Source organism: Diabrotica virgifera, chromosome 6, assembly GCF_917563875.1.
Source record: "Diabrotica virgifera virgifera chromosome 6, PGI_DIABVI_V3a".
Classification (NCBI taxonomy): Eukaryota; Metazoa; Arthropoda; class Insecta; order Coleoptera; family Chrysomelidae; genus Diabrotica; species Diabrotica virgifera.
Window position 1 is genome coordinate 248831024 of NC_065448.1, and position 14398 is coordinate 248845421.

General features: G+C 33.0%; 3 protein-coding genes across 36 annotated transcripts in view; 1 reads left to right on the plus strand and 2 right to left on the minus strand.

Moving 5' to 3' along the window:
- Positions 1–14398, plus strand: part of LOC126887500 (protein roadkill) — a 506726-nt gene that overhangs the window by 479272 nt on the left and 13056 nt on the right. For 6 of the 18 annotated variants that reach the window (XR_007699084.1, XM_050655117.1, XM_050655116.1 and 3 more), the window contains 2 exons: positions 8080–8257; positions 10927–11105. The exons of 11 other annotated variants lie outside the window; for them this stretch is intronic. Coding sequence is in view for 6 of the 7 variants with exons in the window: in XM_050655117.1 (XP_050511074.1) it covers positions 8080–8257; positions 10927–11105 (357 nt within the window). In the remaining variant the exon portion in view is untranslated. Of the gene's footprint in view, positions 1–2766; positions 3139–8079; positions 8258–10926; positions 11106–14398 lie in introns of those variants that run through there. One more of the 18 variants, XM_050655120.1, reaches the window with a different exon arrangement.
- Positions 1–14398, minus strand: part of LOC126887495 (cap-specific mRNA (nucleoside-2'-O-)-methyltransferase 2) — a 190229-nt gene that overhangs the window by 144040 nt on the left and 31791 nt on the right. The gene's annotated exons all lie outside the window — the stretch shown is intronic.
- LOC114338881 (formin-J) overlaps positions 1–14398 on the minus strand; it is a 552435-nt gene that overhangs the window by 119889 nt on the left and 418148 nt on the right. The window lies entirely within an intron of this gene.

The window sequence follows — 14398 nt, forward strand, 5'->3', positions numbered from 1 at the left end:
AGATGTCAAAGTACCTAACTTTTTCATTATCCAACATAAGTGAATGAGTAAAAAAGCAGAATGTTAAGAAAGGCTAAGGCTACAATTGAGTTTTAATTTCAATATTTTTTAAACGCTAGAATATTCCACATGGTGTTACGAATTTTCAGGAAAAAACACAGTATTATTGTTACACCCGGTATACAATGACATTTACCTGTTCAGCAACACTATTACTACATCCATATTCTTAGATAATAAGGCTATAACATATTAAAAAAATCACTAAAATCGGACAACAGGTTTAGGAGATTCGAGACATCAAAAATGACCCATTTTTAAGGTGTGCCGATTTTTTTGGCCAGGAGTGTATTCCCAACATAAGCTATAAGTAGGTAGTAGGGTAGTAGATATATACCTACTTACAGTTGAGTCCGAGAATCTTTACCCGTTCGTCACATTTAAAGCATACGAAATAAGTCAATGATAAGTCGGAAATTGAAATTTACTAAACGCAATAACAGCAAGTCTAGATACTTCTTAAATAATCAGTATATTTTCAAAAGGGTCCATCCAGAAATGATCACCTTAGTTATATTTTTTTCTATCTTTTTTTTTTGTAATTTCATGATATACAGATTTATATTTATGAAAATTTTTTATTGGTTTCTAAAAATGTTGAATTGTGGCATGTCTGAGTTAAATGTTTATATGGGATTAGCCACAGTTAGGTTGTAATGACAATTCCATATTTTTACCTAAACTACTTACCGTTTCGATTTCCTTTCGGAAATCGTTGTCAAAAGCTATTAAGAACAATAATTTGTTAATAAGGTTTGTGCAACCACAACCGCCAAATTTTTGTTATTGTTGATGTTGTGTCACACTCCTGTCAACAAAAGATTGCATTTTGTCTATGATGATTGTAGGCAACAGCTAGATAGTAAAGTATGAATTCATCCTACCGAATGAAGAAAAATGTGTAGCGAATCCATCAGCTGAATGACTCTGGTTGCCAATACTTAAAGAAAAAGTGAACAAAAAAAATAAGTACCAATAATAGAGCACAGGGAAACATGAAGCACATCACCATCATACACTACACATATGCAACACACAATACATAAAACTAATTTACCCCAAAAACTCATTATTACGAGCACTTATAAATACAGAATCACATAACACGCAGATTTATTGCACAAATACACAAAATAATCAGAATTTGATTTTGATTTTCACAGAGCATAAAACATTAACCTTAATACTTAGTTCTTCTTCTTCTTCTTTTTCGTCTAGCCATTCACGTCCACATCTGAACATAAGTCTCTTCAAGTCTTCCTTTCCATTGTTTTTTGTTCTACGCTACTTGTAGCCAATTTTTCCCTGCAGTTCGTTTCAGATCATCTGTCCATCTCATAGGAGGTATGCCTCTGGGTCTTTTGTGTTCGTATGGTCTCCAGGTTAGAATTGTTCTGTGCCATTTGTTAAGATCGCTCCTAGCTACATGTCCAGCGTATTCCCATTTCAATTTTAGTGATTTTTGTACCACATCGGTGACTTTGTTTTTCTGTCCTTAAGTGATATGCCAAGCATTGCTCTTTCCATCGCGTGTTGAGTGACTCTGAGTATGTTCATATTCTTTTTTGTGATTGTTCATGTTTGTGCCCCATATGTTAATATCGGAATAATGCATGCATCAAAAACTGTAGATCTAAGATGTAGTTGAATTTGCTGATTTCTGAGTATATAGTTCAGTTTACCGAATGCTGCCCATGCTAACTTTCTTCTTCTTTTTATTTCTTCCGTTTGAATTTCCCTATTTAGTATTATTTTTTGTCCTAAGCATATATATTCTTCAACTTTTTCTATAACTTTGTTGTTTATTATTGTCCTCGTTTCTTCGGAGTGCATGACTTTTGTTTTGTTTAAATTCATTTTCAGTCCTATTTTAGAAGATTCTGTGTGTAGTTCTGAAAGCATGGTTTGCAGTTCTTGTAGGTCAGTAGCTATCAGGATTATGTCATCCGCAAATCGTAGATTACTGAGGTAGCGGCCATTGATGTGGGCCATACTTAGTTATGGGGGAAAATAATGACAAACAGTTATTTTTTCCCCATAGCTCTGAAAATATCAACCGCACGAAAAAATTTTAATGAAGGAAATTATAGAAAATCACATTTTTAATAATTTTAGTTCTCATACTTTTTCTCGAGAAGTTGAAAATGGCGGAGATATTGAGCAAAAACGGTTTCCGTTTAAAATCAAAATGACGGCTAACTGAGATCTCCCACATCACTGGTCTAACCCGACTGGACTATGGTGAAAATAGGCCTGGGATCATTGACTAATAGTTAAAAAAATAATCCTATTAATTAACTGAATTAATAATTTAAGCGATTATACAAGTAACGGTTATCCAAGAACATTAAAAAAACAACGAGATAGCCATGTCTATGTTAATGATGACAAAGTAATTGTCAACTAATGTTTACATCTCCATACCAGCGAGAATTTTACTATATACACGTAATTTGCTGTGTAAAGATAGAAAAAGTAGGGATAGCCCAAATTAATGCGCCTACTCTCTTAAACTAACCTTAAATTAAGAAACTCAGCTAAGGAGGCCATAAATGCCATTTTTGAAGTTTGTGCAGTGGAAAGTCTGTATGTGTGGCATACAATATTAAAACAGAATTAATTAAATACAGCAAAAACAGATCTATTTGACTAAAACCCTGCCAAAATTTACAATGATCATTCCGATAGCTGAACAAACGATGAAACCCCTAATTGATGTCAATGAAGCGTTTGAGACAATCTGTGTCCTTAGTTGTTGGAGAAGACCAATATATGTCTATAATAAAAGAAAAGTTAAGAAACATTGCAAAATTATCTGAGAACAATCTCCTGACCTGGACTGAAATGGAAACAAATGGAATGAAAATGATGTTGGTGAACTCCTTAAATCGGGCCATTGTAGCTTTAGATAAAATACAGAAAAGAAACTCAATTATTAGTTTATATGAGGCTGATATAGAGAAATTTATAATGAAGATAGAGAGGACAAAAGACTTAGTTGCAACCGCGTTTGTGATGTCTACGGATAGCAGTGATGATGAAGGAAATTCTTGGAGTTTTAGACCAGCATCTCCTGAAGTAAGTAATGATTAATTATCCTTTCACATTGATATGTAAGTGAGGAGGAGCAAGGAAAAAACAAGAAGAGAGGAAGAAGCAGATCATGAAGAGGTGGTAATAATAGAAGAAAGAAGAAAATTAAAAAAACGGTATAATTTTAAAAATTATTTTCTGTGTAAATATGTCTCTTTACCTCAAAAAATGTTCGTAAATCAAATCTTGGTAATGATTTTAATAATTTTCATTTCAAAGGGGGTTCCTTATCAGACCATCTAATATACAAGGTGTTCAGAAACTCTCCTGACAACCGAAGACCGGAGATTCCTCAGATAATTTTAAGACAATTTAATCCAATTCATTTAGTCCGAAAAGGCTTTCTAATGCTGGGGTCACAGTAACGTCTAATGCCGTTAATTAACGCATTATTTGCCATCTCTGTAATGCAAATAATGCGATAATTAACAGCATTAGACGTTACTGTGGCCCCAGCATAAGGGAGCAGCTCTTGGAAGATGGCGTCTTGCAGTTAGTTTTTTTTTTAAATACCTTCAGAACGCTTCTATTTAGAAAAACAAAAACTGGTACGCCTATTTACCTTCCCGAGATAAATCGATTCCATCAATCGAGAATTTCTAGTACCGGTCATAGGCGTCCGTTTTGGGTAGGGCAAGGGTTATTTTATCGCATACCTTTTTTGTCCTTAATTTTTGAGGATTTTTGACAGTTAATTATTAAATTGTGATGCATTCTAGTTTTAAAAGATACTATTGCTTTAAGTCGGTAGTATACACCGTTTTTTAGAAAAATCGATTTGAAACTTTTTCGTTTCTTGAATTAAAAAAAAAATAATAAAAAAAAACCATTTAGAAAAAGATGATTTATCAATTGCCAATTTCTAGTACCGGTCATATGCGTCCGTCTTGGGTAGGCCAATGGTTATGTTATCGCATAACATTTTTGTCTTTTTAATTTTTAAGCATTTTTGACACTAGATTGTTAAATTATGAGGTATTCTAATACTAAAAGTTACTCTTGCTTAAGTCCGTAAAATGCAGTTTTTTTTTTAAATTTTTTCAAAAACCGATTTTCTAAAAAAAATCAAATCTACATATTTTTTTAGAGAACGGTGCATTCTACCTACTTTAAGCAAGAGTACTAGGGTACAGAGTTTTAGTACTAGAATACCTCACAATTTAATAATATAATCCAGTATCAAAAATGCTTAAAAGTTGAAGACAAAAAGTTATGCGATAAAATAACCGTTGCCCGACCCAAAACGGACGCCTATGACCGGTACTAGAAATTCGCAATTGATGGAATCGATTTATCTTTAGAAGATAAATACGCGTACCAGTTTTCGTTTTTCTAAATAGAAGCATTTTGGAGGTATTAAAAAAAACTGATTACAAGGCGCCATCTTCAAAGAAGTCTAGCTGCATTTTTGGAACAAGCGTATTTCAGACATGTGATGCAGTGTACAAGGATAGATCCATGCAAACTAAATGAGAATTTTCTTGACAACGTTGCCGCTCTCCACGGTATCGGCCGTGAAAGGTTGTATTAGGCAGGTGCTTGTAAAGGATTATCTCAGTTAACCGCTGTGGGATACGAAAGGAGGATTTATTTATGATAATTCACAGAAAAAGGACGAAATATGGCAAACCCGCTTACAATGTACAACCATACTGATTCTAACGTTTGAAACTTCTTCTTGATGTGCCGTGCTCGATTATTGAGCGTTGGCTATCAAATTGGCTATAGTAATTTTGTTGGCAGCAGCTCGGAAAAGGGATGCAGAGGATCTGTTAAACCAAACCATTTTGTCAGGTTTTTAAGCCATGACGTTCTTCTTCAACCTGGCCCTCTTCTTCCGTCTACCTTGTCTTATATTATTAATTGGAATATTATAGGTGAATTGGGAATAAATTGTCTTAAACTTATCTAAGGAACCTCCATTCTTCGTTTGTCGGGAGAGTTTCTGGATACCCTGTATAAAAATTAAGAAAGCTTTTAAAAAGACACAGAGGTCACAAGAATCACACTTCTACGCTATTAACAAATAAATTAATTCTATACTATTATTAAAAACAAGTCCCATTTTTTGTCTTGACCAGACATATTAGTTTGTGTTTAAAGTTTGTGTGGACATACAATTTTAAAAATTATTTTCTGTGTGCATGGTATTTAAATATGTCTCCTCCCAAAAGAATTGTTTGTAAATCGGTGGTGTTCATTGGTAATGGCAAAAGAAGAGGCGGCAGAAAAGTAATATAAATATGCAATTAACTTTATATACTTAAATTCTGATTGTTGATTTTAATGCAATGATACGTAATTTTTGTTCATATCATATTCAATTACTATTTCTTCTTCTTTTTGTGTAGACATGACACTGTCTTTCTTTCAATATGTCTCCAGTAAGTTGACGTTCCATCGATTTGGTGGTCTTCCCACTGATCGTCTTCCTATTGGAGAACCGTTTCTCGCCGTCCTTAGTACTCTATTTGTTGTCATTTGGCTTATGTGGTCGTTCCATTCTACTCTTGTGTCATTTACCTCCCGGTTATTAAGGGGTTATCCTAGTGTAAAAGTATGAAAATCATATACCTTTTTGGGAATTTTTAAAATAGAAAGTACTGTACCAATTGTTTTGAAAATTTGCATGAGCATTTATTATAAAAAGAAGTACACGTACAACAATTCAATTTTCATAAAACAATATTGAAAATTAAACGATTTATGCGCCATCTACCGACGCCGTGAAAATAAAAACATAGCTTCACTGCTGCAGTGATTGGGACTAATAGAGATCCTGAAACATAAAATTTCAAAGTAATTATTGAAATATAAGCTATTTTCTCTACCATCAACTAGGGTTTTTTTTTGATCGGATCAGAAATGTCAATTTGTCGGATTTTGAAACTGAAAATGTTTTAGCTAATTTAAAAAAAATTCAACACTTTTTCATTTTTCTACATTTTAATATTTTTTAAAAATCCTAGTTGATGGTATTGGGACCGTACAAGTTCGGAAAAGCGACACCTGGTTTCTTCGCTCTACACTTTTATTCGCACTTTTATTTTCTGGCGGTTGTACTAAATTGGTGCAGCATATGTTGTAAATCATCTTCACTTTGAGAGATTAGTAGATAGTTCGCCATCTGCATAGCAGATTATTTTAAGTTGTCTTTCTCCCATTTGGCAGCATCCTTATTGGTTTATCCATGATCAGGTTGAACAATAGAGGACTCAGGGAATCCACCTGTCTTATCCCAGTGCTAGCTTCAATTGGGTCAGTTAGTTCTTCTTCTTTCACTTTTATTGTGTTGTCCTTTTCGATCATTTTAATTATGCCTAGAGGTACCTCTCTTGAGTATAACAAATGGATAACGTCCTTTAAAAATAAGTAAAGTTCGTGTAACCTTCTGGCTCAGGTCTAGTGTTAGGGTTTTCAGGTCGCGCAAGCGCCCCTAAGATGACTTAACGACTACTTACGTAGCCGGGACCGACGGCTTTAGGTGCCCTCCGAAGCACGGTGGCGACTCAGTTAAATTAGAAATTGAAAATTTTGTCAGTGCCAGGATTCGAACCCAGGCCCTCCAGCTTGTCAAGCTAGTAACATAGCCACTGCGCTGCGGCCGCCACATAACGTCCTTTAATGTGACCCTGTCAAATGATTGCTTAGGGTCCATGAAACAAATACATTTAGACTAAGAGCCGCTATAGGTGAAATTTCTTAATCATTTTAGGCACGATGGGACCCTATAACTTAAATAGTAGAACCTAAAAGAAAACGTTTGAACACTGTGCCGTCACTTTTCAGTGGCACATGCGTCGACAGTGGCGCATCAAACTTTAAACTTATGGACGGGATAAATAAATTAAAAGTTACCCTCCCTTACTAACAGAATAATTTTTTTTATTTTTTTAAGTTCTATGTGATTAACACATAGGATTCAGCGTAATTTTAACCCACCACCCACCACCCCCTTCCCCCTGCCCCCACCATTAAAAACTTCATTTTTCATTTTTATTTTTTTTGGTGGGATGCAATCAATTTTAAAATTTCAAAAAATTCACACGCATAGCTGAGGCATTTATAAAACATGCCTATTTTTTATAGACCCATAGGTAGATTGTACATAACCTCAAAAAATTAAAAGAAATTTTTTTTTCAAAAAAGCGTATAACTGTTTTTGAGGAATAGCTGCAGGTCTAATTTTTTCTTAATCTTGTATATTTTATCAAACACTATATTTCTAATTTTTTTCAGATTTTTCAGTAAGGCTCCCCACCTTCAAACATCCGATAAACTGTTTTTTGGGGGGTTTTGTGGGATTTTCAATATTTTACAGACTTTATAATATATCAAATCAATTTTGTTTTTATAGGTTATATGTATCTTGAAGTAACTGAGTCCTTTAGAATATTTAAAAATCAGAAAAACACCCCAAAACTCCCTTTAAAAACAGTTTTTTGGATTTTTGAAGGTGACCAGCGTTACAGAAAAATTTAAAAAAAATTAGAAATATAGTGTTTGTTAAAATACATAAGACTAAAAAAAATTAGATCTGCAGCTATCCCCAAAAAAAGTTATATACTTTTTTCCAAAATTTTTTTTTTTAATTTTTTGAGGTTATGTGCACTCAACCTTCAGGTCTATAAAAATAGACGTGTTTTATAAAAGCCTTAACTATGCGTGTGAATTTTTTGAAATTTTAAAATTGATTGCATCCCACAAAAAAAAAAAAATCGAAAAATAAAGTTTTTGATGGCGGGGGCAGGGAGAAGGGGGTGGTGGGTTAAAATTACGATGAATCTTATGTCTTAATCACATAGAACTTTAAAAAATGAAATAAATTAAATTCTGGTAATGAGGGAGGGTATTTTTTCTGTTTTGTTGTATTATTTTCTGGATTTTTACAAATAATATCATTCTACTATTTTATTTAATTTTCAGGTGAGTGTAGTAGCGGATAGTGTAAATATTTCAGGCCAGTCGAATACAATACAGTTTAAGGTTCCAGAATGTAGATTATCAGATGATTTAGGATTACTGTTCGAGAATCAGAAATTCAGTGATGTCACGTTGTCAGTGGGTGGTAGGGAATTTCAAGCACATAAAGCGATATTGGCAGGTAATATTTAGTTTTATTAATTTATTCATACATTTTTTACATGTTTTAATGAGTATAAATAATATCTTTCGTGATACATTTTATGTACTTTGGAGAATACAGAAAACAGAGTCCAAATAAACAATCAATCATCGGACAAATTTATAGTAAACGAACGAATAAGGCAAACGAAGAGTGACTACGTGTTTGGGAAAGAAACATCCTAAGGAAGATCTTTGGGCCTGTGCTGGATGAAGCATCAGGACAATATAGGATAAAAACTAACAGAGCGTTCGAATAACTTTACTTAGACGCCAACATCATAAAAGAAATAAATTCCAGAAGACTCCAATGGGTAGGGCATGTTACGGTTTTTATGCAACCTTCACAAGACATTTAAATACTTCAAAACCCCCCTGGTTACGCTTATGGTAGTTGCTATAAAATAGTTGGTTCGTTTGCAAAATGGGTCTGTTGAGTTGTTTTAGGAATGTCTGAGAACATAGAAATGTGTGAAAGATAGAAATCTTTTTCTGACTCACAGTTTTTGTATAGGTTCTTGTCACGTGACTAAGTCAACCGTGGTTCCGTGCTTCGATGTTCGCTTTGGAATCGAATGACATAAGGAAAGACGGATGACATCCTGTCTGTCAATGAATTGTTTTTGTCTTGACGACAGTGCCAACAGTGCTCGGCATTGCAAAATTAAGTTGTATTTTGCTAATCCAGATTCATCAGCCATAAAATAGTTTGGTTTTACGAAAAACCATCGTCTAAGACGGATTTAAAACTATAGATTTTGTGAGCGGATGAATAATTTTGAGTTAGTTACTGTGACATAACCCCAACTTGAAACACGTGAGTATCTTAGAAAAAGATAGCGGTACACACATTTCTATGTTCTCAGACATTCCTAAAACAACTCAACAGACCCATTTTGCGAACGAACCAACTATTTTATAGGAACTACCATAGGCGTAACCAGGGGGGTTTTGAAATATTTAAATGTCTTGTGAAGGTTGATAAAAAATCGCACAGAATATATCAGGCATACTTCTGTGCCTGATAAACAGGCACAGAAGACATTCTGACCAAAGAACAGTAAGATTGGTGTGGGTGTAAGTCCCAACTGGAAGAAGACCACGCGGACACCCTCGACTCCGGTGGCGAGATAATACGGCAGGGGACCTGAAAGGTATGGGCGTGGAAAATTGGATAGAGGTTGCTCAAGACAGAGAACATTGGAGGCATGTTGTCGAGTCGGCTAAAACCCACGAAGGGTTGTAACGACACGGAGTACGTAAGTAAGATCCTTTGTCATCATCACTTCTCAACTTATGCCTAGAAAAAATAATGCGAGAAGCGAAAATCAATAGAGAAGGACTCTTATATCAAAAAGACAACAAGTTTTGGAATTTGTCGATGATGTGGTGTTGCTGACAAGACGAAAAAAGATACAGGAGATAGTACAGAGAAAAATAAAAGAAGCGATGAAAATGGGACTGTACATAAATGAAACTAAAGCAAAATGTACGGAATGTACAAATGATCAGTTCAGAAATGGAAAACAAGTAGACGTAGAAGAAGGAAAATCATACGAACTCGAAGTGATGGAAATATTTATGTACCTAGGAGTAATAATATCACGTAAACCGAAAATTAAAGAAGAACTACAAACTAGAATAATGGCAGGCAGTAGAAGTGTACATGCACTTAATGGAATATTGAAAAGTAATATATTATGTGAAGCTCTCTTTGCAGTCTTGATAATGTAGTGATTGTCGTAATATGGTGTATGGTCCGTCTTCATATATTTTTTTCTCTGGTCATTTCTTCTTCTATCTGGTCAAATCCAAGAATGAGTTTACACATCAACCGGCCAATTTTGGTTATATATGAATGTTTTTGTGTTTTTTATCCACTATCATGATTTTTGTCTTTGGTATATTTATTTCCAGACCAAACTTTTTACTCCCATTTCAACCAGAGCCACGAGAGTTCAATCAGGTCTTCTTTTAGTTGACAAGGAGGCCTGTATCGTCGGCACAGCGAAGATTGTTATTTTTATTAGCCGTTAAAGATGCATTTGAACAGTAATATCATTATGTATGATGCATCCCTTTTGATAGCCAATGCGCGATAATCGAGCACGGCACATGAAGAAGAGATTATTATTAACAAACTGTCTACCTATACTGTCTTCCTCCTCTACTTCTCCCAAGAGCTTGCAGTAATATATGGTATATCGAATGAAAGACAGTCTTTCTATCGTTCATTACCTTCGTTTACTCACAAATTGAGTACTAGGAATCAAATTCGTTGGATTTTTACCAAGATAAATAATTGACGTCTCGTGGAATGCATATTGTAGATTCCCCATGTCTATGCATTTATCGTCCGTTGTTGCTTTGTAAATGTGCTTGGATTTATGTTGTAACCAAAATTTGTTTTCCAGCGTAAGGGATCTTAAGTTCTCCAGTTCTTTGAATTTTTGGTTTTGGCATCATGCATAGTACAGTTCAATAGTTGTATAATGTGATCTGTCTATCAACGTGGTATGATATATGTGTGTCGAAGATTTATATTAGTCGACTATTTCAAATGCAGTTCAGATACATATGTATTATTAACTGCCTATGTTCCGTTTTTATTTGACTGTATCTATATACATGCTTATGCTTTATTTTCAGCGCGCAGCCCCGTCTTCCAGGCGATGTTCGAACACGAAATGGAGGAGCGGAAACACAATCGAGTCGATATAACAGACGTGGACCACGAAGTATTGCGAGAGATGCTGAGGTTTATCTACACGGGAAAGGCCTCGAATCTCGAAAAAATGGCTGATGATCTGCTAGCGGCAGCAGATAAGGTAACTATTAACAAATGCTCTGTGTCAAAGTAACAATATTATTTATTACGAAGGAAGTAAAACTTCTCTTGTAGGTAGATGGTATATAAATTTATTAAAATTTTTCTAAAAAGATCCAAGTTAGATTAAAGTGGGTACATCACTAGTACAAAACAAACGTTTTCGGACTAATCAGTCCATCATCAGGTTGAAACCTAAAATAAGTAAACCACTGTATAAAAAGGCAAAGTTGAAATTTTGACTGTTAAAAAGTTAGGAAAAAATTAAAACATGTGGTTACTTAGTTCAGATCCAAAGTAGTTGGAACTAGCTACATAGGTAGGTCGAATGACCTTTTTTTTAATTTACCATTTAACTTTTAATTGGATTATAAGTGGGTATTGATTTAAACATAGGCGTAACCAGGATGATCCTAAGGGGGGGGGTTACAACTACCTGAAAGGGGGGGGTTACAACTACTGGAAGGTCTCTGAGGGCTATGGTGTTAAGCGTATAGAGCTCAAAGTACATCCCAATGGGGGGGGTTACAACCCCCAAAACCCCCCCCTGGTTACGCCTATGGATTTAAACAACAACGTAAAATTGTTACTTTGGAACATTTTAGTCTTATTAAATCAATCTAATGAACAGGGAATAATTCTTAAGTCTTATTGAATCATCCTATTGATATTCTATTTTGATTGCTATTCTGTAGGAAGTGTATGACTAGTAGGGAGTTAAATGTTATACTATTTTATAAAATTATACTCCAATATGTTGTTATCTTTCAATAAAAAGTTTATTTAAGTAAAAATAATTTATCAAAACGTATTCAACAAGCAAAAAAAACTTATGCAGAAGGGTTAATAAATACTAACAAAAATATGTCTAAAAATTTATGGAGATGCATAAATAAACTATGTGGAAAAACAGTTTCAAAAACAAACATAAAACTGATAAAAACACAAAATAATGAAATACTAACTAACAAAACAGACATATCAAATGAATTTGTTGACTACTTTACCGATTTAGGAAAACGATATGCAGAAATGATCCCTGAACCAACTGAATTTCGAGAAAACATACTGGAAATAAAAAATAGTATGTACCTGTCTCAAACAACTGAAAATGAAATTGAAGAAATTATAAAATCTTTAAAAAATAAAAAGTCACCAGGGCACGACAATATTAGATCTGAAACTTTAAAAGAAATAACAAAACAGATTTCAAATCCCTTAACATACATAATAAATTCATGTCTTAATTTAGGCATTTTTCCAGATATATTAAAAATTGGAACTATTAAACCACTATTCAAATCTGGCGAAGAAATATATTGTCAAAATTATAGGCCTATAACACTGATCTCAAATATAGGCAAAATATTTGAAAAAATAATTAAAATAAGACTTACAAATTTTTAAAAAAAATTTAGTATACTATCTGAATGTCAATATGGGTTTCAAGAGGGAAAATCAACGGAAGATGCAATCTGTACTCTAACAGCTAACATCTACAAAGCTCTTGATAATGCAAAACCATCTCTTTGTATATTTGTCGATTTAGCAAAGGCATTTGATACGGTTTCACATAAAATACTGCTGAATAAACTTCAAAAATATGGTATAAGAGGACTTGCATATAACATCCTAGAAAGTTATCTGCTAAATAGACAACAACATGTTTCTATAGATGGAGAAATCGATAAAGGAAGAATTATATCTTACGGAGTACCACAGGGAACAGTCTTGGGGCCAATTCTCTTCAATATTTATATTAATGATCTATTTAGACTGAATATCACAGGTAAGATAATAAGTTTTGCAGATGACACAGCTATTTTCTATGATGCAAATACATGGAATAACTTAAAACAAAAAGCTGAAACAGATTTTGCTACAATTCAAAAGTGGTTTCAGTTTAATAAACTTACCTTAAATGTAGAAAAAACAAAATATATGCCATTTACATCATATGTTAATAACCTTCCAAATCTTGGCCCGTTAAAAATTGATGCAAAAAATGAAATTCCACATACATACGAAATTAAATATCTAGGTATAATAATTGATAAGCATTTACGATGGAACACCCAAGCAAATAATATAGTAAATAAATTAAGAGGACTCTTATCAAGATTTAAATTTTTAAAACAATTTTTAGGAATAACTCATTTACGAATTATTTATTATGCACTTATACAATCTCAACTCACATATGGTCTTTTAGGATGGGGTGGAATACGCAATAATTACTTACATTCTATAAATATTATTCAGAAATGGATAATTAGAATTATATACGGGAAAAATTTAAGATATTCTAGTGAGCTGTTATATAACGAAAGTAAATTTTTAACTGTACGTAAATTATTCTGCTATAAAGCCCTTATACATATACATGAAAAAAAGATAATATTAAATTTTAACAGTCATGCCCATCAAACTAGATATATAAAACATAATGCAATTCTACCAAAATGTAATAAATCCATCCTCCAAAGATATGTTGGTTACATAGGGCCCAAATTGTACAATTTACAACCGGATAATTTAAAACAATTTAAAAATTATAAAAAACATAGGTATAAATATGAAATTAAACAATGGATTGGGAGCATATCAACAAAATTTTGCGAAGAACTTATTAATGGACAATTCTAATAAATAAACTTAAGTATGAAATAAATATCGAAAATAAAGTTTACATCTATAGAGATTTTTATTATCAACTGCAACATTCCTTGAATTGATGGACACATTTATATCACAAATTACATATAGTAAAATTAGTATATTTTTATTTTTTTCTTATTTAATGTTAGAGTTTTTAGTATTTTTATAAATTCCCATATAACTGTATACATTTATACAATTGTTAAATATTTTTTGTTTTTGTTTATATTGTAAGTTAATATATTATATTTTTAAGTCTCACGCACAAGGGATGTTACTTTTGTATGTATATTAATAATATATATACAAGGTAGCTCAACTTCAGTGAGTTATTTATGTTTATTTAGGTAGTAATCATTATGCTTTTTATTTTTTGTAAATCTTTATTGTTATTCCTAAATAAATATTATTATTATTTAGACGCGATTGGGAAAAATGTTGAGAGTGATTTTTTATAAAAGCTACAGTATAAAGTACGCGTATACCAACACTATGAAGTTAATTGCTAAATCTTTCTAAGTTACGTATGTATCAATGTAAATAAAGTGTGAAAAAAATATATTGGTGTTTTTAGTAAATGCATTTATTTTGGATATTGGAAAATGTACTTTGGATTTGTCTTCGTTGGGAATAGGA